Here is a 25671-nt window from a genome sequence, read left to right on the forward strand (position 1 = left end):
CATACTAGAGCTATACAATATACATGAAGGCTAGTCCAAATTGTGCATTTAATCACTCTCTGGACTTGTAAAATGAGATGTTGAAAATGTACTTACAGGAGGCCCTGGTTTCCCATCACTGCCTGGTCCTCCAGGGCTACCGGGAATACCCTAAATTGAAGAATTCAGTCAGTCAGCTGATTTAACAATGATAATTGAAAAAAAAAAACTAGAAATCTATGTATAAAATTTTGAGATTTCCACTGATATATGTAGCCTCATATTTACACACATTTTTCTGTCTTTAAATATCTTACTGAAGCATTCTATTTTATGTTCTTCAATCTATACCAGCTTAAATTTTTGTAAAATAATTTTGTTTCATTTGAGCCTACAAAACATAATGTCTGACTTAAGTATTTTTGAACCCTCTTCATTTGCTTCTCCTCTTACTAAATGATAGTGTCGATCAAACAAGTGTTTCTGTTTACCCTCAATCCTGGACCTCCAGGGAGGCCATCTCGGCCAGGTTCTCCAGCAACTCCTCTGGGCCCCGCGGGACCTGGGCCACCACGATCCCCAGGAGGACCCTATGTAGTGAAAAAAAAACCAACATGTATGTAAAAGTGCCTTCGTTGACCTAGACATTGATGGTACTGGGGTTGCAGCTAGAGAATTTCTTTTGGCCCCTTCAAGAGAGATGGGATATTGCCGACATGCTCAGTGTAAAGTACATTATCTATTAGCTTGGGTAATATTATAAGGTAAATTTGATGAACATCACATGCTGAAGGAATTGATATTTAGTGGGCTTAGCAATATATCTCGGTGCATATAAAATCAAATATCTTTGATGTTATGAAATCCAATTTATATTGCACTTCAGAGTTTTCAAAGAACTTTCAGGCACTTTAATTTATTCTTGCAATGATATTGAGATAAATAATTCCTAGTTGAAAGATAAGTTAAAGAGTTCTCACAGAGGTTGAGTAACATTAGTTGCAAAGCTAGGAGAATGGCTGAACAGGAGCTGGAATCATTGTTTTACATTTGGAACTATTATTTTTAATTCCAATATATTTCTTTCAGATATTTAGGTTTTAACTAATGGGACACTGTTTAGAAGAATATATCTATATATAGTACAAGCATTTCTGAAAATTGAAACTAATGTTCTTTTTTTTTTGAAACTAATGTTCTGTACCTTTTCTCCTGGAAGGCCATTTGCTCCAGCTGGTCCTCGGAATCCAGGCACACCCTGAAAATAGTGAAAGGCAAATATTTAACTCCAAAACGTGAAAACTTTTTCATAATTCTCATAGTATGAGATGTTTCAAAATAATCGTTGGGATTGAGTACTACTCAGATTAAGAACAAACACAATTGCCTCACCATGAAGGTGAAGTTCTATGATTGTTTTCCTTTTCCATGCCCATGGGAGACATACCCTTTCTCCTGCAGCTCCAGGAAGTCCATTTGCACCAGGTTCTCCAGGAGAACCATCTTTGCCATCTTCACCCTTAGGTCCTGGGATACCTGGAGAACCAGCTTCTCCCTGTGAAATGACAGAAATAATGACTGAACTTCAAGCACTTTTTTTTTTACCTGCTTAGTTCTTAACTACGTTCTATATTTCTAAGAAATAACTGAATCTGTTGAGGCAATACTTACACGTTCCCCACGTGGTCCTGGATCTCCTTTGGCTCCATTCTTACCGGGTTCACCCTAAATGGAACATAATTGTGGCTTAATAAACAGGGAGAATAGACTAACAAAATTATCACCAGTCACAGCTGATTCAATTACAAAAACAATGAAATCAATATAAATTCAATGAACAAGAACAAAGAGCCTGTTACTTTTATTGTGAGAAATAAGCCACACCTCTCAGACAATGAAGGAAAACAAACCACTTACTGCAGCACCTCGTTGCCCAGGAGCACCATTGGTACCAGGTGGCCCCGGAGGACCGCGGGCTCCTAACAGCCCAGGAGCTCCAGGAATGCCAGCAGGGCCCTAGAAACAACCCAAGGACATTCACATGAGCCAGACTTGAATTTTCCTTTCTCAATAACCAACTTACATGTATGATCATGCTCAGTGCAAAGGAAGCCAGAAATGTGACTGTGAGTGAGATGAGGGTGAGTTGTGGGGACATCTTACCATTTCACCTTTGCCACCAGGACTACCATTACTCCCAGGAGGCCCCTAGAGGGGGAAAGAGCATATTCATAATAATGTCAACGGTGCACCTACATTTGAAGTCACTTATATAAACTGTAAAATAAATTTGCTGATGGGTATTGTGCTTTATTGGGGCAGGAAATGAAGACCCACTCCAGTATTCTTGCCTGGAGAATCCCATGGACATCAGCGCCTGGTGGGCTACAGTCCATGGGGTCACAAAGAGTTGGACATGACTGAAGTGACTTAGCACACACACATGTTGTGCTTTATAGAGATTGGGTGATTCCTCCAACTATAGGACAACACATAAAAAGTAGCAAAAAATGATCATTATCTGAATAAATTAAAGATAATATGCACTTGGACTAAATTATTAAGTAAGTACATAAAGAGAAGAGGTTTTATTTTGGTCTTGTTTTCTTCTCTGAGTGTTTCTGATTGTTGATTAGTTTGGGGAATAGTCTTCAGAGTATCAGATAGCTATTCACCCTCTACTTCATTCGGTGTCATATAACCACAACATTCATAAATTCTAGAAAAGCACAGACCTCAAAAATTAATTTCAGTACAATCAAATCAGTGTCTATCTTAGTAGAGGTATTGCAGAGCACTAAGCAACATTTTTTTTTTTTCAAAAAAGTAACTTTAATTGATAGCAACATTAAAATATATGCTTTCATGAAATAAAGTGTAGCGACACTTCCTCTCAGTAGTTTTTGGTACTTACAGGGGGACCTGGAGCACCAGCATGTCCCTGAGGTCCAGGTTCTCCTCTTTGTCCAGGGGGGCCACTTGAACCAGGAGATCCTGCAGGTCCAACTTCACCCTAAGAGATAAAAACCTTAGTAGTCAGTCTCCCTTTCCACCTCTAATCTCCTAGCTAGTTTATTATTCAGTCCTGCTTAAATTCATCTTTCAAAGGCTGGAGTAGTATGAAAATTAAAGTGAGGTGTCATTAATCATAAAGGCAGAGAAAAAATCATAACTGTGTATGTAACTGTGTTATCTCTGTTCACAGAAAGAGATTGGGAAGAAAGAAAAGACATCAGAAGAGATCAGAATCCTGAAAGCCAGGGATAACGTCCCCTTTGGAGTCAAGGACAGGGCTTCAAACATCCATATAAATCAAATAAATCCACTTGACTATTAAAAAAACATTTTCAAGAAGCAATCCAATGATTTTCTGAAGTCTTCAAGATATATTTTATCTTCTTCTATGGAAATACATGCTTACCTTAGCACCAGGGGAACCAGGGAATCCTGCAGTTCCAGGGGGGCCAGGGGGACCCTAAAAAATGAAAAAAAATTCAAGATCTCTTAAGTAAAGGAAAACTCATACCACTGGTAAATAATGAATGGGTACATACACAATACAGAGGAAAACTGTATTATCAGCAGAGATGACCATTATGTAGAGAAACAATATGGCAGAATAAAATGAAAATTTCAATCCCCCAATCCCCACCATTTATGCCATGAATTCTGTGACTTTGTATAGGTTGCTTAGCCTTGAAATATCATTTGTAAAATAGAGATAACATTATTATCTATCTTTGCAAGACTCTTTTAATTGTCCCAAATCCAATATTAGCCCTTAACTAACATTGTTAAGCACCATACAGATGTTAGCAACTGGCCAAGTATAATAAGGAGTATCAGAATTTTGTTTATGGACTTCGAGTTTTTAGATTAACTGTTTCTAGATTTTGTTTGTGGGATTAGTGTCAGTTTGAATCAGATATTCATGAACAATGTTGAATTTTAGGTTTACAATCCATATTATTTCAATATTCCACAGTCCCATAACCCTTCATTACACTGAGCCTATCAGGGTTCAACAAAAAGTTACTTACCGGTTGTCCATCGCTTCCTCGCGCTCCATCATTACCTCGAGCCCCCTAAAAAAAGAATTTGGTCTCAAACATCTTCATCTTTCTGAAAGGCTGCTCACAAGTGAAGTGATATTTTAACTAAAAGTCTGACGTAACTGAGTTGACTTTTCCTCTAGTGTGTTAAAATCTGCTTAATGATATACTTTTAAAGGCAAATTGTTAAAAATTCTGATATGTACAGCAATGATCTGATGTAGAAAGATTGGATTCTGTGTTTTAAGAACCGAATGCAAGTTAACACATTAAAAAATCCTTACCAGATAATAACTATAAAAAGCTTATTTGTTTGCTTATAATTATTGCTAATTATGCAGGTGACTTTTTTTTTTAAATGCTTATTAATATTTATTATTGTCACAAAGCAAGAATATTCAGCATTATTAATAGCCCTATCACCTAAAAATCCCTTGGAAATATTATCAGTTATATTTAAATGCAACTTTATAAAAAACTTTTTGCAGATTGTCACAGCCTGAAAGCTGACTGAGATGTTTATCCGTGACTCGGATTGCAATTGTGTAATGGCAGTAGGAATACTCACTGCGGCTCCAGGAAGTCCTGGCCGTCCTCTCTCACCAGGAGCTCCTCTTGGACCCTAGAGGATAAAATTAAAAGTGTGATCTTACTTTCAACTAGACATGTGTAAAAATGGCTGGGGAAGCAGTGAGGCAAGTTCTGCATTGGATGGAAGTTAATGGTACAGTTGAAGATTGTATGATAGGAAACATAATTACCATGGGTCCAGGAGCTCCATTTTCACCTGGAAGGCCATTTTCCCCCTAGAAACATGTAAAATATGTCACCATTTTGTATAACAGGAAAAAAATTTATAATTTTTTCAACATAGTATATTATAAAAAACATATGGAACTGAAGAAAAAGATTATATTAAGCAATATAAAATTTTGTAGCAATCTTATGCACTGTAAACCTCAATTTTTGCATTTTAAAAACTTGAAGACTAGACAGAAGAAGTCAACGTGTTACTTGGGGATTCTTAGTCATTTCTAATCTGGACAGTTTAAGTTATCAGCTTTCATGGAAGCTTTAATAGAACATCTCAGTTATATCTCACTATTACTTAGCTCCTAAAATGCAAAACTCAGGCGGGTTTTAGAAAAATCCAAACCCTAAAATATAAACCTTAAACATAGTTATAATTTTAAATAAATTTATTTATCAAAATGTGAGTTTGTTGTGATTTACCTTTAATCCAGGAGCACCAGTTTCGCCTTTTTCTCCATTTCGTCCATCAAAGCCCTATGATATATATAAAAGTAGTAAAAATATTAAGACCTGTTAACAATTCAGAATAGTTAAAAACTTTACATTAAATTTTTATAGCTAGCTTTAGCACATAGCACTCGTTTCAACACTGACATAAATGATTTAAAAAGCTGTTAAGTGCACTGAAGACCTGGAACATTGATTTTACAGTAAAAAAATGTGATCTAATTAGAAAGTACGATTTAGTCCAGTTAGGAAGTTGCCTTAACTGTACAGTAGCAAATATCTGCGTCATAAATTTTATTTCTATGAAGTTGATAGATTTTCCATCTAGTTGTTTGACTCTACCTAATGTTTTTGCATAGAATAAAGTCATTTGATTTGATCTGTAAATCATACTAAGTCAAGAATAGTTATCAATAATTTATTTTAATCTTTTCTGACAATGGCGATGAGAAACTTATTCTTTTACAAATATCTTCCATTTACTTATATTCAGCTTTATTGTTTTATGTAAAATAAGTAGTTGATTTGGTCAATAAAGTTGATAGATTCAGAAAATGAAAAAAAAAACCACCCAAACAACTAGTTGGAATCAGTCATTTTTGGCACACACTCAATTGCCCAATAAAGTCGGCTAGGTAAATAAACATAGCCAAATGGAACAACGGAAGAGTTAATTTAGAAACTGTACTTACTCTATGTCCTTTCATACCAGGGAATCCAGGCATACCAGCTGGGCCTTTCATGCCCTAAAAAAAAGGAATAAAAAAGATATTAATGAATTTTCAAGTAGACTCACAATTTACTAATAAAATGCCTTCTATTTTAAAGTATAATTTAATCATACAATTTCAACTTAAGACCATTGTGATTACTCCAACTAATTCATTCTGTACTAAAGACTTACAGGAGGGCCAGGCAATCCTCGCTCTCCAGGTCGTCCGGGTCTTCCTGATTCCCCCTAGGTGGAGAAAAAGAGAATATATGAGAGCTTGTATAAGAGAAAACTCACTGTAGCCAGTTAGTGAACTGATTACTTTGTATTTTTCTCTCTGAGGATTCATGAACAGGGTTAGGCTAGACATATGGTTGTGAGAAAAGCTTCCTCAGCAAAAGGAATGAGGCGTGTTTCTTCCACCTTGACATAAACTCATTAAAAATTCAGGCATCGCTCCAAGCAAATATTATGACCAACTCTCAATCCAGTGGGGAGAATTTGCCATTGGATATTAAATGGAAAAAGAGAATAGAATAAAATTAATGGTGTTTTTTAAGTTTTCGAGTTCATAAAGCATTGATACCAGTTTCTTTATTACAAGAGACAGAGAGAAGAAACATCTCTAGTTAAGTGATGTATTCATTGGATGACGGGTTTTGTTAGTTTTGAATTTTAAAAATGGTATATATACCTATACGAATAGAGCATAGATATTCAGAGATTAACATGAGCTTAAATGTTATTAAGATATCAACAAATTTTGAAATAAGGTTTTTCTTTGAGATTCTAGAACATGGGATATATTATTTAGAATATTGTATCCCCATGCATTGAATTGTACTGTATCCCCATGCATTTCTTAAAAACTTACATCTTTTCCAGCAGGGCCAGATGGACCTATAGCACCAGGAGGTCCTGGAGGACCCTGAAAAAAGGAAATAAAAAACAAATATATCTGTAGATTTTTCTGTTACAATCAATTTATTACTATAATTAGGTGTATTCCTAGAAAAAAAGTCCTTTTAGAAATACTCTCAATGTGTCTCATTATGAAAATGAAACCTTGACTTAATAGGTTATCTATATTAAATCTAATTATTACTGTTTATTAAACTTATTTTTAAAGAATATTAAAAGTACCATGTATCAGTGTTTTATATATATATAAAACACATTATATATATATATATATATATATAATCCAAATACACTTCTACATTTTTTGAGATATTGAACTTTTAAATATATAGGTATTTTGAAATATTAATTTAAACTAATTCATCTTATTTACACAGCATATTTTCTTTTATAATATGCTTATTTCAACAAAATTAAGTTTAAAAATTATATTTCAAAAGAGTAGATATGCAGGTGAACTGAATTGCATTAGGAAAATTAATCTATATTCAACAGAAAGAGGATTTGTATTCATACTAGGAAGTGGACTGCTGTGGTGGCTATTTAGCCAAGAAATTCCTAGATTAAAATAGTGTCTCTAAGATATCAAAATGACTGAGATCAAAAGATCTTTGGAAGCAGTTCAACAATCATAAAAGTACAGTTTAGTATTTTAAATAAATTTGATAAATATTTTGCAGGTTATGCTTTTGAATATAAAGGTGGTTTCTATCTAAAACTGTCAATTTATTAAGTATAGATATAAATGTTACTTACTGCAGGACCAGCTTGCCCAGGTTCACCAGGGGGACCTTGGTATCCTGGAGAGCCCTAGTGGATAGAATAATATGTAAATATTTTTAAATTAACTTAATTTCATATGATTCATTTACATCTTGAAGATAGTATGAAATCAGAATTTGTGAATGAAGTCAGTGAATTTTATTCCAGTTCATAAAGATGGAAAGCAAAAATTTTCAGGTCAGAATAGTCCATTTATTCCATTTTACACCCTTAATTCTATTGAAACTGCATTGTTTCAGACTTGAAGCCATATGACATGCAAATTAAAAATATGATTTAATTTTACCAAGGTTTCAAGTGCTAATAGTTGTTGGTGGAAAGGAACTAAGCATGAAATTCCATCTTTGAAGGAATGATAGTTTCTTGGTTGTTACTACTGTACTTAACTGGGATTGTCTGCTGGAATGGCAGAATTACAGCAAGATCTGTATTAACTTGATTCATATAATATTCATGAAAAAGAAATCACCACTAATGGCTATACTTACAGGGGCACCAGGATGACCAGATGTGCCAGGGGGTCCGGGTGGGCCAGGAGGACCCTGTAACACAAATTAGAAGGATAAATACAAAACAAATGCTTCTGAAATACACTTTATCTAGGCATCAGAGATGCCTCTGTTTGGAATGATGCTGACATCGTTAAAAATGAGAACAACGTACCTCATTATGCAGTAACTATTCATAGATATAATTAATTTTATTACTGTTAAATGAAATTCTCTCAGAGTCAATAAAAATTATAGGCAAATGTTATAAAACATTGACCTGAGTTCTCCAAAAGGGGCATTCCAAATCTGGAAAAATCTACATAAAATGCTATGAGAATCTCGGCAACATTAAGATGATGCTAGAGCTGGTGAAGAAGAACACTTTTGCCTGGCAGCCCAACTCAATGTGGAAAAATATTAATCTGCACACTATAAACACAAGTTTCTAAAAATAATGATGTCAATCAGCCCAGTATCATTGAGCTGTGTTGATATGAAGATTTAGATGTGTATGTAAGACTCACTGTACCTGGGGCAACAATAAATTATAAACGATTTGTCATTGTTCAGAAATACAGATTAAATGAAAAATCTTCAGTTTTGTAGCATACTTAATACTGATAATAAATTTATAAAATCAGTTCTTAAATTTTATCTTGTAATTAAAAAAATAAGTATTCGATTTTTTTAGCTTTTTTTGTTTGCTTGCTTTTTAGTAAAAACAGTATGTCTGACTGAAAAATAGGATTAATAATGTGAATGTAGCTGAGATACGCGAGATACTGACATTTACATGGTTAATGCAATTATCATTTTGGTTTTAAAAGATATAAAAAATAAAGATAAAATAAAACCCAGGCTCTAAAACTTTAAAATTCTTTTTTTTACTTTTTACCTACTAAGAGTCTTTCTGTAATTTATCATTTAGATCTAATAGCTGAAGTTTTATACTTTCTAGTTTTGGAAGTTTTAGAAATATGGGGTCCAGCGATCTGGGCAGCAATCCTCCATGATCCCTGGCAAGCCAGCTCCATGTCTCATTCACACAGACTTACGTTTCTGGCAGTAAAATGATTACCTTCCCTGCTACTGTTCCTTCTAAGAGCTGTTCTTCAAAAACAATCATTTACATGGGACACATGCATTAAGCATAAATGCCCAGGTTTCAATGTTCTTTTGCTATTTTCTTCTACCAAAACTCTAGGTCATTTACATTGAAGAAAATCCTTTGGGTACAATGTGAATTGCTATCCCTTACAGTAGATGAACTTAAAGACTTGATAAATTCTGGAAACATTTGTATTTGATTTCAGGATTTGAGGTGAGATGAATTGTGATAATGGATTTTTATCCTGTGGATTGTCATCCAGATAGCAGCATTTAAATAATGAATGGACATTAAAAGAAGAAAAGTGGAAGCAAAAAACAACAAAATTTGGTTACAATTGGGAAATAGAGTGTAAGATCTAAGCATGAAGGCAGGTGTATACAGAAGGAAGGAGTGGCAAACAGGTGTGAAATGAGTCAGTGAAGGAAAAAATGAATTCGGATAGAGGGATCAAGGTAAACCTACCGTTCTCTTTCCCAGCCTTAACAAAAATAAGCTATTTTGTACAATTCTGCTGTAATATCGTGTTACTAGAAGAACAACCATTCAAGGGTTAACAGAATGGAAGGTTAAATAATTCTCAGAAATGCTGACAAACACTTGTACTTACAGCTGGGCCAGGATAGCCTGCGATTCCTCCTCCTGCTACTCCAGCCTTGACATCATATGCCTCGTACTGTGGAGAATAGTTCTGCAGCAAAGAGACCAGATAGACAAGATCATGTTGCGATACAGATCATAGTTCTTTTCAAAAGCATTTAGTAGAAATGCATGCACCATCTACTCATTGATAGAAATTTTTCTGCATGCCAGAGAGTATAGGCATGGTTTAATTATCTTGCTAATTCGCCCTGTAACTTTAGGTATTAAATGTCCTACAGAAATACTTGTCTATGCAATGCAACATTTTTTCAACTAACTGTAAGCAATTTGTTTCTAAATAATTTGTTTTTATATGCTTTTACCAAGCATTATCATTTCTAAGTGATATCCACAGCTTTGGAAACATAGGATCATAGATTAAGGCTGAAAGAGCCTTGAGATCAAATAACCTGACTCTCATTTTGAGCAGAAAAAATGAAGATGTCAAATCACTTGTCCAAAAGTTACTGATACAAGTGAAATTTTTATATCCAGTTTTTGGTTAATGCCTAACAGATTCACCAAAAAATAGACATCCCCATAGAAAACAAGCCCAAGAATAATGGAAAGGCTTATATTTTTACTGGATTGTTTTGGATATTATTTTATTTTGAATTCTTGGCCTAGCAATGGATTCTGTTTGTCAGTATAAGAATAAGCTAGACTCTATCCTTTGCCTCCTGTTGAATTGATTTTTTTTAATCTTTTTCTTCCCAACCCACAGTGATTTGTGTATGTGTTTTCTAATTCTTCCTAATTCCACGCAGCAGAAACATTGTCTTATTTATTTGTGTACATGCAGAGTTACATGTAGAGTTTACATGCAGAGTTAGTGGGTTGCCATGATTTTCCAGAGGAGCAGGATATGCTCTGAAGCCCGGACAAGAGTAGTTGCATAGTCTTGTATAATCCTTTTGACCTCAAGCCATTAAGGAGTGTTCATAACTCCTCAACTGCCTTTTGTACAGACTTTCAGAGGATTTACCATGAGGATTATAAGGGGAACAAGGCACAGTTGCAGTGCTTCCTAAATTCGCAGGGTTAATTCTTTGGGTAGTTGACTGCTCATTTCTCAAACATGGTGCATATATTATATTGCCTGCTGAGAAGTTGGGAAATTTTGTAAAGATATAGTAGCAATGGCATGAGAATTATGGAGAAAGTGAATGTATTTATAAAACAGAACCGTGCCTAGCACAAACATAAGCACTAAATAATAATTTGTGAAATACATAAGATCAGAGAATAGATATAGGGACGCCACAGGAGTGAGATGTAATATGGACTAAAGAGGAGAAAATGAAGCAGATAGTTTTAAATGGGTGATCTTTTAGTCCCAGAATTACCTGGCTACCAGTAGGACATGATTCACAGATTCCGGGAGGGCCGGGAGAACCTGGGGAACCTGGCAGTCCTGGAACACCAGGATCACCATTTCTCCCAGGAATACCAGGAGGACCCTAAAAAAAATAGAGATAAAAATAAAGAAAACACTGAAAATTCTTAGTGATTTAGAATCATTATCAAATTGTAGATTCTGTGCTTTATAAGAAATCAATATATGTGATATGTTTTCTTGGGAATCTATACATTTTTAAACAAATGATGTAAATCATTTCAGTGTAATTTATTCCTTTGTATATTGACCTCTATTTTATTTTTCAAACTGATAATAGGAGTGAAGACATATTAGTCAAAGTTTGGGAGATCAAACGCTTACATGCACAGTTATGGATTCTCAGTTTGAGATATCCTGTGTTATTATTTAAATATGTGGTACTAAAGGAAATGTATAAATGATAAAAGTTCAAATATGGAAAGGTTATTAGAAGGAAAAAAAAAAATCAAGGAACTAATTTCCTTTCATTGTTTACTTACTGGATCTCCCTTGGGGCCTTGAGGTCCTAGACCGTTAGGAGGGCGAGTGGGCTAATAAATGGAAAAGATATAGATTAAACACAGGAAAAACTTTTCCATGAAATATGTCCCAATTTCTCAGCCTAAATCATATCTAACCCCTGGTTTTAAATAGGAAGGTTCACCTTTTACTGGTAATGCCCATTTGACTGTTTGCCAGATATTACCTCATTTCCTTTCTGGCTCCTATGACATAGGAACTACTCATGTGTTTAAACAAGAATCATGAATATATACAGATTTTCTTTAAACTCACAGCTGTTGGAGGCTGTGGGCAAACTGCACAACATTCTCCAAAAGGGATTTCAGGGTTAGGACAGTCTAATTCTTGGTCGTCACATATTATGTCATCACAGAGAACGGATCCTGAGTCGCAGACGCATATTTGGCACGGTTCTGGTTTCCAAACATCTCTATCTGCATAGGCCTGACCGAGATGGGAGCATCCTCCGTCAACAGCTGGAAAATGAGAGAGATGGTGTGATATTTCACATTAAAAAAAATCCAGAAGTTAAACTTCAAGAGTATTATGTTCTCCCTACATAATTTGCTAAGTAGTCTTAATTAATTATGAAGTAATAATTAAAATACCAAATCTGTTTATTAACATCAAACTAGCACACCAAGATAAAACTGCCTTAAGGCCAGTAGATATTTTAATTTTGTTTGTAGTAAGAATTTACCACGAGTGGAAATGCCACACTCACTTAAGCATTTATTTATTAATTGTTCAATTGAAAAGAAGTTTTTCTAATTGCTATTCTTTGCTTTAGCTATAGATGGAAGCATTAAACTATAAAGATGGTTCTGTCACTAACTCTGAAGACTTTCTGGATTTTATTAACCTAGTTGAGAAATTCAGGGGAAAACTGAGCTACTCTTGGCACGTAAAACTCTTTCAGATTCCTGGGAAAACCTTAAGAAGTCTCATTGCATGTATTGACTATCACTGCTAGCTCTGTTGGGCATTACTAGGTCAACATGATATGCTACAATATATTGTATAACCCATATGGATGTAAAGTGGTCTCCAAATCACTAAAATTTTTTTAAACAAACATTGGCAAGGAATATGTTAAAATACTAGGGAGAAATATGAATCATGACCATGTGTATTTGTGGCTTAAAATGGTCAAAAATTCGCTTTGACCAAAATTTTAGACTTGTTTCCTAATTATATGTAGGGTACTGAAATTTCAGTGGCTATTAACAATGAGTTGGCCTAAGGGTTGCCAAACTAAAACCTGGTCTCAATTTTTAAAGGAGTGGCTCTGAATTGTGGTTGAATACAACTTTAGTTCTTGAGGGCTACTATGATGACTTGCCAGTAACTGAATAAATAAATTAGAAGTTACTAAACATCTGCAAAAATTTTTGCAAACGAATCATCTACTTGTTCAGTATTTGTGTTTTTGTGAAACAGTGAAATTTTATTTTCTCAGAGCCATAAGCTTTAAAATGCCTACTTAAAGAGGCCTGCTTGGGAGACAGCAAGTAGTCTGAGTACACTTTTTGGTGCCTTATGGCCTAAAAGCCTTTGGGAGAGTCCTAGACTTTTCTTTCTGGATACTACATACAGACATGAAGCAAACCTTTCCAAGTTCCTATTTTTGTACCCTCTCCAGACCTGAATTAATGTTAAATGGAAGGTTGGCCAAAATATTCGTTTGGGTTTTTCCCATGAGATGTTATGGAAAAACCTGAATGAACTTTTTGACCAACCCAATATTTTGGGTTTAGAGGTTTAACTGACTCAGTAAAAATTTAGAAAAAAAAGTAGAATTTTAGAAACTATGGACTGTGCAGGATCCCTCTATTCCTCATTTCCATCCATGTGTGTACATCCAACCTGAATGATCTTGTGCTACACCTTTGATGGATTCAAGAGGTTTAAAAGTCCATTCTTACATGTTATAATTACCCTATGTGGTTTACAGCTAATAAAAGAAAGCATGAATTTTTTTTCATTGCAGTTTTAAGTCGGCAAGAAAGAATCTGTTTATTTTTAAAAGTTATTTTAGTTTCTCCTCCATGTTTGAAACAGATGAGAACATTGGAAAGAAATATTGTCTCGGCTTTAAAGGAGCATTCCTTTATACTTTGAGAGCATAAAAGCTGAATGCCAGAATGCTTACCTAATGTGAATGAAGCAGGCCTATCGAAATGGTGTTTTGAAAGACATGCTTAATAGAAGTGCAATCTTTTTTCCTATTATTTTATGAACAGTAAGGATCCAGACATTAAACTTTTTCTCTAAGGAGAACTGGCATCTTATACTCAGGAACTAAGTTCACTGGTTTTCAGAAAAGGTTTGAAAGTTTTGATGAGATGAAAGATTGTTTAATAAAATTGCATGAAATTCACTCTTCAATGTTTACAGTGGCTCCCTTTTCTTAAATGAATTATTTAAATTAGCATTATATGAAGTATTTCAACAGATTGGTTTTAGTTCAAGATTTTTCTCATTAATAATATGGCTCTTAGGCTTCTTAGCATCTTTGAAAATATCACTAGTGTACAGAATATTGGCTACAGGTAGCAATATTGTATTGTGTGTTTGAAATTTGCTAAAAGAGTAGATTTTAAGTGTTTTTACCACACACACACACAAAGGAAACTATGTGAGATGCTAGATGTATTAGTTGACTTGATTGTGGTGATCATTTTACATTGTGTATATATATCAACTCATCATGTTGTAACCTTCAAAGTGAAAGTTGCTCAATCATGTCTGACTCTTCGCGACCCATGGACTATACAATATCATGAAATTCTCCAGGCCAGAATACTGGAGTGGGTAACCTATCCTTTCTTCAGGGGATCTTCCCAATCCAGGGATTGAACCCAGGTCTCCTGAATGGCAGGCAGATTCTTTACCAGCTGAGCCACAAGGGAAGCCCAAGAATACTGGAGCCAGTAGCCTATCCCTTCTCCAGAGGATCTTCCTGACCCAGGAATTGAACAGGGGCCTCCTGCATTGCAAGCGGATTCTTTATCAACTGAGCTATCAGGGAAGCACACCTTAAATATATATAATTTTATTTGTCATTTACACTTCAATAAAGCTAGGAAAGCAAAAAAGACACCATCACTTTATACTAACAAATTTTTAGCTCTTTGCCTTTGAGTCAAGAATATCTTTCTGTATTTAACATAGGGCCTGTGTTATGAAAATTAGCTGCTGGATACTGATGATGTATTAAAGACAAATGAAGATGACAGAGCTAGGGTCAAGTATCTCATATTTTTAATATCTTCTCTTCCTATGTTTACAATCTGCCTTAAAATTAACATAAAAATTTTCCCTTATGTATTCATACTCCTATGTTTGTGTCTTATTGGAGATATCATCAAACCTAGAAATACAGCATTTTCCATTCCCACTGCAAACCATTAAACAGATAAGCATAATATTGATATTTAAATTTGTAAATGAATTTGTTAGAACTGGGGTTAAGCCCAATGTTACATAAGTGGAAATTATTTAGTTTTTTGTTTTCAAATTTTATTTGAAGTCATACCTGTGTGTTACGCTTTTTATAACATAAAGGTCTCAATATAAAGATTGAGTTAATTTGGCGTACTTTTTAAAACCTATTATTTGTTCTTAATAAAATAAGAAAGTTGGAATGGTTGAAAAGTAAGGATTAATGCACTTGTTTATTGCCATAATTTATCTCTCATCCATTTGAAAGAACTTTGGCTCTCCTGAAGTCAGTTCCTATAGAAACTTGCAGCCGAATGTCAGACTTTACTGTTCTATCTCAGTCACCCTTGTTGAAAGAACAGAGAATTTTATGCAGTTCCCTTTAACTTTTTGTTTTGTGTATGACCAAATATGGTTGGCAGTATGTTCTCTTAGAAGCTATACCTCTTACACAGATGTCTCGCAGTCCTCAGTTTTAGGACCATAGCCCAGCTGTACATGAGAAAATCGTGCCAGAGTCAAGGAAAAAAAATGTTTTGTTTTTAAAAGGAAAAAAATGCTCTAGTTAGCCACTGGCAGTGTTTAGAAATAAAAAATGAAATTCAGAAACAATAGTAATCTCATATTATTCCCTTCTTTTCTCGATATCTCAATTCAGAGAAGCTTTGATGACAAGAAACGTTACATACTTTTGCAAATATGTTAAAGAAAAGGCAAATAATCTAATTTTTACTGTTGGACAAATAGTAGATTTCCCAATTCCCTCCTTTATTGTTACTGCTTAAACTAAGCCTCTCCCTTCCAATGTGTAACTAATTTTAAACCCCATCTCTCATGTCACTTCCTGTTTCTGAGTACAAAAAGCAGTCCTGAAATCAATTCTTTGTGGTCACACAACAATGCATTAGACTAAATCATCATCTAAGTTATAAAACAAAATGAAACTAGTCTATGACATAATCCATTCCTTGCCTCTTTAATTTTCTAGCTCTTTGTTTTGGAACTTCAGAGAAAAATAAAATCGAGTAACATATTTTCAGAAGTTCTTGAAAGTTTTCGTTTTGTTGTTTTGGTTTCCGTTCTTCATGTTAATTTATGCTGATTTGATAAAATTTTACTCTTGTGACTAAACTATAATACATTGTAAGTTATCTTTAATTCTAGCTTTGGAGTAAAAATTATATGCCTTGAAGCATCCAATCAAATTGTTAATTTAGCTTGAGTGGCAAGTTTAGTTTTTTTTCCTCTTCCCTTCTTACTGAATCTTTCTCAGAGAAACGGTGTTCTTTAATCTGAAAATCTGAAAATAACAGACGTGATAAGCAAATTATCATAACATTTTCCTGTTACTGTAGAAAGCTGAATATTTTGTAAGTGTGAACAAAAGGAGTTCATACAGTTTTCAACTGAAATATATTTGGCTTTTAAATGATACTAATGTTTGGAAAACACACATTTTTATTAAATATGTTCTGGCTGCTTATTATTAATCAGAATATGTTAAAATATGTTAGATGAGTTAACAAAAAGGACTGAAGGAAATCTCTGTAGACCTATGTAGATGGATAATTTCAATTTTAAAATGGTTTTTGCATGGACAAGGTAGAGTCTTCTTGTTCTTATCCCCTACAAAAAAACCAAAGACCAAGAAATTTTATGAATCATTTCTAGATGTTTTCTGGTTTTATTCTTTATAGATATATGATTTTTATGTCTCCAATTAGAAATTTCCTTTAAGATTTTGTCCTGTGAAAAATAAAAATAATTAAAGAATTAGAATTAAAAGTATCATTTATCTAACAATCTGCCATTGCATTATAATATAACCTGATTAGTGACAAATTATAAGAATACTGAAGAAAATAGAGTCTACTTGTGTAGTTACAGTTGGCAAACATCTTTAAATTTTATGTCTGATAACCAAAATGCTATTCTTACTTTCGTTATCACTGAATTATGAAGTACTTTAATTTCACCTTCCTTACAGTAATTTTATTTTCCAGTGTTAGTAAAACTCATACTAGGCAGAGTTTGTGTCTGTCTTTCCTGTGTGGCAGGCACTGTTCTAAATGTGTTGCATATGTATCCTACTTAATTTTCCCACTGGCCTGGTGAGGTGGGTCCCATCACAATACTCATTTTATAGGTAGGGAAGCTGAGATACACAGACAGGAAGTGATATGCTAAGAGGTAAAGTGATACACAGACAGGAAGTGATATGCTAAGAGGTAAAGCTAAGATTCGAACCTAGGAAAGGTATCTCTAAATTTAATATTCTTAGTTACTACTTTCTATTCCCTTTCTGTAGTTTCAAGGGCAGGATAGGCTCTGTCCCATTATAATTTCTAAGTCCAGCAAACTTGAAATCAGAATGTAAAAAAGCAGGGTTTTCTTTTCTATTTTTTTAAAGGAATAACATTTTCCTACAGAAAATCTTTTCAATCTGGCCTCAACACAGAAGATAACATCTGGAATTGAATTCTGTTGTTTATTTTCTTCTGAACTTATGAAAAAGAGTTTAATCTTCAAGACCACCCTAATGACATCCAGACCACCAACAGGATTAACTGGCACTGGGAATTCAGCATATGTTTTACTAGATACAGAAAACCAGGATCCTGTCTGTAGCAACAACAATGAACAGATAAGGCTTATGCATTCATGCAGAAAAATATATATATTTAGGATGTCTAAGATTGAGTGGCAGAACATATAGTAACTAAATGAGTCATATTAATGAACTTCTAACTTCATTAAGAAATTCCGTTCTGAATGTGGACATATATGAACATATCAGGCAGCTCCAGAGAGTTTCTCTGATTTTAATTAACTTGAGAAACAGTTCCTGTTTGCTCTCCTCCAAACCAAATATTGTAGAAAACAAAGTTTTGAAAAAATAAGTGCCATTTTGCTGAAACAATAATTTCTTAATCTGACTTTTCAAAGCAAATATAACTTTTAATAGGTTCTGGATCCTTTATCTTCAATTTTTACATCTTCGGGGAACACTAAGTTTTGCACTCTTCTTTGAACTTTTCAGTTTTTTTCACTAAGATTACATTTTAACGGCAGTTCTTGACCTCAGTCATGGAAAATACAAGGGTTGTATTAGTTAATCTGAAAGGAATCCATTTCTGCTGTGTTTTCATTAGGCGCAGACAGAAATTCTAGTGGTTAATGTAACTTCCCAAACTGCAGTTAACAAATGGTTTGTGGAAGACTTGCTATCTCGTTTTTTCCGTTGTCATCGTGACATGAAACAGGCCAAGTTTCCCGTTTGAAAACTCTAGTGTTATACCACACCATCCCTCTCCTTTCTATTTTTTTCTTTTCAATGTGGAAAACAACAGCACTGCACTTTTTTCTAAGGAAAACTGTTTTACAAGAAACAGCCCTCTGAGACGTTTCCAGAAAGTTATTGTAGACCTGGAAACTTTACAAATGTTCTGCATGTCCAGCAAAGGCAATAACATCTTTCATCTCTAAAACTTTAACTCTTAAGCAATCCACTTTAATCACTTCAAGGTGGAGATATCATTTGATGTTCCAAAATGAAGGAACTGAGCTGCATAATCTTTGGACCTCTGCGCCAGCCATCTACAGGGGAAACGAAACTCTGGGGTTTCAGTAGATGGCGCTCTTCTCCCTGAGTGACTACGCAAAAGTCTTGCCTGCAACTCTGAAGATGTGCAACAGGGACTTTCGTGAGTGCTTCTAATTTCAACTCTACTCCTGGAAAACTCACATCCAACTGTTCTTGATTTTTTATAATGAACCTATAGATAAGACATCAACCCAAGAATCTGAATTAAGAAAAAGCACATAACCACAGTCTTTCTTTCTTTACCAGAATTGTTTCCGTGGCTTTGCTCTTTTCTCTTATAATAGAGATGTTTAATTTCAGAATTTAATCAGAATCTGTTTACTTATAGGCATTTAGGTCATCTGATGATGAATACTCCAGAGATGGGAAGAAAATGCAAGGTCTCATGAATGAAAAACACAAAATTTTGTATCAGTACTTTATTTACTTGAAATTTGTATTTTTACAGAACTGAGATAATTTCTGGTTAAATTATAAAGGAGGCTCCTATTTAAAAAGTAGACTTAACAATTCAAAGTGTTAAACAGACAAATTATCTTTTTTTTTTTTACCTTAGAAGTGCATTAACTCATATGTTTTCTAGGACAATATACAAGTTTTTAGTATCTCCTATGAACGACAGTTAAAAAACAAGAAAATTAAGATACCCTGGATTAAATGTTTGTTTTGTATCCTCTAATTACCTAAGATTTAACAGAATTTTTGTTCTAGTGTTAACCCCTAGATATTTCCTAGTTATGGAATCTTAGCTAAAGCACTGAATCTATGTTATATGACTGACCTAAATATATGTTATATTTATGTGACCAAGTATGTATTCTTTCCTTTTAAAAGTACAATTGTTTCTAGAGATTTTATGCTATATTTTTTCAGTAGTTTGGCATGTTTTGTTTTAAGGACAACACAAACCAGAAAACTTGAACGAGCTTGATCAGTTACAAATCCCCTCTTAAAACATAATGGAAATAAGCATAACAGAAAATAGACTCTCATAACCTGTGGTAAAGAACTGATTCTCTGAGTCCATTTATAGTGGACTTTAATTCTAAAACAATTAAATGCCCACAATTCATGATCACAGTGGAATTATCAGAGTAACAAAATATAAGCTGAAACATTAGAACACTTTTAATTAAAAGTTTATCTCCCTACCCTAATAAAACAATATAAGTAATAATTGTTAATCCTTTTATTTATCAACTAATAAGCTATAACTGAAATACTTATGTCAAATATTCTAAAAAAATCAGAAACTTTACAAATATTCACAAAAATAGTTATATGTTATATGTGTAAAGTTATATACTGAATTTTGAATATGGCCATAACATTCAAGTCCATTTCCTAAGTCTTTGAATATTATTACCATGTGTTTGTGTGTGAGTATGTGTGCTTGACAATATTTTATCAGTAACATACCTATTTTATCAGTAACATACCTATTTTCTTAGAAAAGTAGTATTGAATATTTAAAATTCACAAGTAATATTTTAAAATATCATTATAAAGTTATGGAATACAGCTGTATAAAATTTATGTTGGCATTAGTATGCAAATGGTAACTGTCTGTCAGCCACTAGGTGGCGAGTCTTTGTGTCAATACTTAAAACTTGGCATGTTTATAAACTACAGGAAATATAAAACAGATCACATTTCTCCATTGGTTCAAAAAACATGTGAATTAAATAGAACTTTCACAGATTTGTAAAAAGACCAAAATTTTGTGAGGACCTGTTTTATGTTCCAGAAAATTCATGTTAGTAGACTAGAAGTTAGTGTTCATTAGAGCTGTTCTGTTTCTATCTGGTATTCTCAGGACATTTATAAGAAATCCATACCCCAGAACTATATATGACTATTCTCAATGTGTTGGACATTCAACCACCTCCTATAACTTTCCTATAGCTAATCTATCAGAAAGATTTTTTTAAACCTGTAATAAAAATAAGATATACTATTTTAAAACAATTTTTTCATGACAAACAAAAACAGTAAGCTGAACAAAATCTTTTTCAACTTTTTTAAGCCTAAAAGCAAAATGTCATGGCTATTTACTATATTTTGAAACTAAATGGAAAATGAAAAGAACTTATGTGATACAAAGATACTGTAGAACACTTTTTAAATACTTTTTCCCCTCTAAAGTCAGAATGAGAAGGAAAATAGCCATAATGATTATAAAAGATTGTAACCACCAAGCAACCACAAATATTTTGTTACTCTTTTGAATTAAATGCAAAAGTTTTGTAGTCTTTCCAGTAAATGAGAACTCTGTGATCCCCCCCCTCCCCCCCCCCCCCCGGAAATTAGGATAATTTAAGAATTTTTAGAAAAGTAAAAGATTTTATTGAGGTGGGGATGTGGTAGAAGTCATTTGGTATTTTAGCCAAGGACTGGGAGTTGTGACACCTTCTGGGAGGATAGCATGTGGAGGGAAAGAGAAGGGGGAGGAAAGAGAGTTGAGAATTAAGGGAAGGAAAGGAAGAAGAAGGAAGGAAGAGAGAAAAAAGATGGAGGCACATGGAGGACACTTGGAGATGAGGGAGAGGGTGATAGAGAAAGAGGAGAGGGAGCAGGAGACATGGGCTTGCCTGGGAAGGGGGTGGGGTGATGAGTGAAGGAAAGACAAGGGGGAGGAGGTCGAAAGAGGCCAAAAGGGGCGGAGAGAAAAGAAGGTGGAGAAAGGAAGGGAGAAAAGGAAAAAGGAGGAGAAGAAATAAAGGGAACAAAGAATATGGATATTTCTTTTCTTTTGTGAGCATGGGGCTGAATATAACTGAAGCGAGACCAGAGACCATTGGGTGTGTCCCCTTACTTACATACACAACCTGTGAGGACATTAAAGAAATGATACTAAAAATGAAAAGCTGTTTTCAGACACATGTTCACCAAAGCAATAGGTTTAAATGTAAACTTTTTTATTATGTGTGTGTAGAAATGTAGATGTAAAGGCTTCTTCTAGCATCTTCAAATTTAGCACTTAAAGATTTATTTCTATGAAAATTTTAATTCTAATATGTCAGATATTTTCATGACTCTGAGAAACATATAAATTAAAAGACATGTTTTCACACAATGAAATAATGAACCAAACATAGTTTCGAGGAAATTAGAACATGAAAATCACTGCTTGCATTTATTAGAAAATAGAGCAAATCAACTTTTTAGGTCAAACGACACTAGTATCTTTACCTTGTTTTCAGGAAAGTCAAACATTCCTATTGAAAATATTTCCATAAATCTTCTCCTTATTAACATAAAAGCAGTTAAAATGTAGAACATGCAAAAACACTAGACCCTTAACAATAAAGTATTAGCAAATACATGTTAATCAACTGTGTAAGTGCTTGAAACCGAAAAAAAAAAAAATAGAAATGATGAAACTTCTTTGCAGTTTGAAACTGTTTAAAGAATGCTGAAGATACTGTTGCTATTTACAGAAATATATTCAGTGATTCTAGTAATATATAGTATTTCCCTTTATACTTAAAACATGCTATTTTTTAATCACCTCATCTTACTGAGTAAACAGTTCTTAATACACTATCCTGACAAAGAACCCAGCATACAAAGGAGAGCATAAAAGTATTACAAGAGACCAATAACTTCCAGATTGCTTAGGGAAGCATTCCAAGATGTTAACAATCCAGGAGGGGAACTTTTTAAAGCCATTTAAAGAGTTTCCAGTGCCCTTAACATGAAAACAAGCTAGTACAAGAACATCTTTATCTTCAAGGACCGGAGAACTTTTAAATACAGAAATGACAATATTCTCTTTAAGCAAATATAAAAGGCACCATCCTGGTCAGTTCTACATTTCACAGCTGGGAGCTGACAGACAAAATTAGCATTTATGAGAGAGATTTCCCCTTTCTCCCTTTTTGTAAGGAGAAGGAAAGACGAAAACCCCATGAAGTTTCTTGAAAGCAGTACCTACTCACCTTCCTGCTGTGCCAAAATAACAGTGGGATGAAGCAGAGCGAAAAGTAACCAGGTCCCCTTTTGCACAAAGCTCATCATGTCTAAACAGCAGACATGAGACTCTTTGTGCAAAAAGGAGAAAAGAAAAGCAGGTCAGAGTAGCACCATCAATTGTTCCCTGCCCTTCAGCACCGGGCCCGTCATAAAACTCAGCCACTGAGATTCCTGTGCTTTGGCCTTAAATAGGAAAAAGTTTGGCTTCCCTCACTTTCCAGCCCCTTTCTGAAATATGAGAGCAGCACCCATCCCCTTAGCAGTAAAAGGAATGATTAATATGCCTTTTCCCCTTATGGAAGACACAACCCACAAAGAAAAATGGCACCTCTGGAGTTTGTGTGCATCTGAGTATATATATGTTTGTTGTATATTTTAGTCATATGTATATTTGCCTAACTTAAAATACACATCAAAATGCTCTGCCTTGAGCTTTAATAAAAGAATTACATGTGTGTGTTTTTAAATAACCCCTTATTAACAGCTGCATAATTTTGAGAAATTGCCTGATGCCCATTTTTTGAGCATGACTAATTTGCAACCCTGATCTTCCTAGAAGATATTTATATTGGGATTTTGCCAGAATCCCCCCTAACTCAATTTAAATAGGGAACTGCAAAAGATTAACTGGAAGGAAAAACCTCTGTTTTTCCCTTTCATTCATCCACCCACTCTGAGTCCTGGAAATTCAGTTTTAGGTAAATGTCAAAAGACTATGTATCTAAGGTATGTTTGAATGGCACCTGAAAACTTAGATGCTTATCTAGAGCTGTTTCTATTTCTCACAAATTTCTTTAGCCAGCCAAAGAGGGATTCCTTGTGAGATTTCAAATTTTATGCTGTTTGTAAAAGCTGAAATGGATTTTTCTAGAGGAAAATTTAGCCCTTCATGTCTTGACTGTGTAAGAAACAGAAAGAGAAAGAGCTTGTCATGTGAAATATCAAAATAGTACCAGAAGTTCTCATTTTATCTGGATTGGTATAAATATTAGTATAAATATTTCCAAATTTGGATTTCCATGTGTCTAATTTCCAGACCACATTAAGATAGCTTTTCAATGTATTTATTTCTGGATGTGGGGAGTAATTTCTGGGTTGTATTTGAAAGAAGGGCAAATACCATTTATAGGTCTTTGATAAATCTTTGCAAGAATAATGTGCTTATCTACAGTACCAAGTTATTTCTAGCAATCAAGATATTTCTTTATAACCTAATCACCAGCCCTTCATTTATCTCTATATTCTGGATGAGCTACTCAATTGTAATCATGATCATCTGCATTTATTTTATTTTTGCCATGTCAACTTAACCATGCCATCTCCATGCATGTATGTGCACATAAAATTTTCCCCACCTCACAGCAATTCATGGAAGTTACTCCTCTAATGCCTAGTTCAAAACTTTTCCCCATTAAACTTGTTTTCATCTTCTTTCTCTTTCTGCCAATTCATATTACTCAGTTTTTGCTCGATTCACATGTTATCTGTAGAATCCCAGGTTTCATCCATGCTATAAGTGAGGACAGTAGTCCACAGGCCTCCCTATAGGCCCAGTTACAAAAAGCACACAGATGTTCCAATATAGATGACATCATCTGGTGACAGGAAAAGAAAACAAGTTGGACCAATCTCTTGTACATCTTCTGATTTTAAACCAGAGATTTGCTACTTAAATGAAAAAAAAAGGGTAATGATTGAACAGTCATGAAAACAAGCTCTGCTCTTGGATCATAGAGGACATGTTAGGGGAAAAGACTGTTATATCTATATTTCTATCTCTCAATCATCTTTATTTTATACTTTTAAAAAAATCCCCTTGTGTTCAAACCAATTCTGAAACATGGTTAATTTTTCTCCTGATGTCTTTGACATTTGTGTGAAAAAATTCATTGTCTGTACACATTATCTTATTATTTTAAATGATCAATAAAAGTTGAAATGCATTACATTTCTTCATTGTAATTATAATTGTTTTCTAATGTGGAAAATTGGATATGTTAGTTTTAAAATAATGCTTTTTATGTCTTATTTCAGGCATTACATATATAATTTCTACTGTAATTTTTGTCTTAAAATTCTCAATTTGATATCTATTCAAATAAAATTGTTATACCCATAAGAAAAATCCATGATCAATGTGCTCATTAGAAAAGTTAGTTGATATTTTACACACACACACACAAATTGTGTTTTAAGATATCCATGAGAGATCCAGAGATAAATCTCGTACTCCAAATTTTCTGATTTAGCATTCTTCACTACCTTGAGCATGTTGAGGTCCTGCACCAGGATCCTTTGTAGTCCATGCCCCAATCCTATTTTTCTTCTTCAAGTCAAAATGTTTTATAATATGGTATCTAGATGGATGTGGATTTCAGTTGGTGTCACGACTGGGTGAAATACACACACTGGTGAATTCTACTGTGCAATCTAACAGCTGATGTCCTCACAGTAACCTAGACACACATTTCTTTCTATACATCCCTGATTTCTCTGATATTAGCCAGCTCAAACAGAACATGTCAGTTTGCTGTCTGGCTTGCATCTAAAGTTTAACACAAATCTAAACACCCACACCAACTAAAGCGCTGATTAATCTGGTTCTCCTTTAACAAAAAAAGAGTGACTAGAAAGATGAGGCAAAGTCAGGGTGTGGCAGATTATCAAGCAAAAATTCAAATCTTTTCCAGTTGAAAAGGAGCTTGGGAGAGACGCATAAGCACAGCTGTGATGAACTCAGTAGACCAGTGAATGTCAGCAGTGCTCTCTATAAGGGCAGTAAGAAAATCAATTACCTCCA

The 25671-nt window shown here is 34.2% G+C and overlaps 1 protein-coding gene across 1 annotated transcript in view; it reads right to left on the bottom strand.

Annotated features, from left to right (window-relative positions):
* COL3A1 (collagen type III alpha 1 chain) overlaps positions 1-23040 on the bottom strand; it is a 39688-nt gene extending 16648 nt beyond the window's left edge. Inside the window, exons 1-23 of the mRNA XM_043894288.1 lie at positions 22838-23040; positions 12122-12324; positions 11827-11877; positions 11295-11408; positions 9917-9997; positions 8196-8249; positions 7681-7734; positions 6878-6931; positions 6196-6249; positions 5984-6037; positions 5265-5318; positions 4793-4837; positions 4600-4653; positions 4020-4064; positions 3401-3454; positions 2894-2992; positions 2143-2187; positions 1897-1995; positions 1651-1704; positions 1427-1534; positions 1184-1237; positions 471-569; positions 97-150 (exon numbers count right to left, since the gene is read on the bottom strand). Coding sequence (XP_043750223.1) covers positions 97-150; positions 471-569; positions 1184-1237; positions 1427-1534; positions 1651-1704; positions 1897-1995; positions 2143-2187; positions 2894-2992; positions 3401-3454; positions 4020-4064; positions 4600-4653; positions 4793-4837; positions 5265-5318; positions 5984-6037; positions 6196-6249; positions 6878-6931; positions 7681-7734; positions 8196-8249; positions 9917-9997; positions 11295-11408; positions 11827-11877; positions 12122-12324; positions 22838-22916 — 1662 coding nt within the window. The 5' untranslated portion in view covers positions 22917-23040. The remainder of the gene's footprint in view (positions 1-96; positions 151-470; positions 570-1183; positions 1238-1426; positions 1535-1650; positions 1705-1896; positions 1996-2142; positions 2188-2893; positions 2993-3400; positions 3455-4019; positions 4065-4599; positions 4654-4792; positions 4838-5264; positions 5319-5983; positions 6038-6195; positions 6250-6877; positions 6932-7680; positions 7735-8195; positions 8250-9916; positions 9998-11294; positions 11409-11826; positions 11878-12121; positions 12325-22837) is intronic.
* Positions 23041-25671: the final 2631 nt, after the last annotated feature.

The sequence above is a fragment of the Cervus elaphus genome, chromosome 33 (genome assembly GCF_910594005.1).
Source record: "Cervus elaphus chromosome 33, mCerEla1.1, whole genome shotgun sequence".
Classification (NCBI taxonomy): Eukaryota; Metazoa; Chordata; class Mammalia; order Artiodactyla; family Cervidae; genus Cervus; species Cervus elaphus.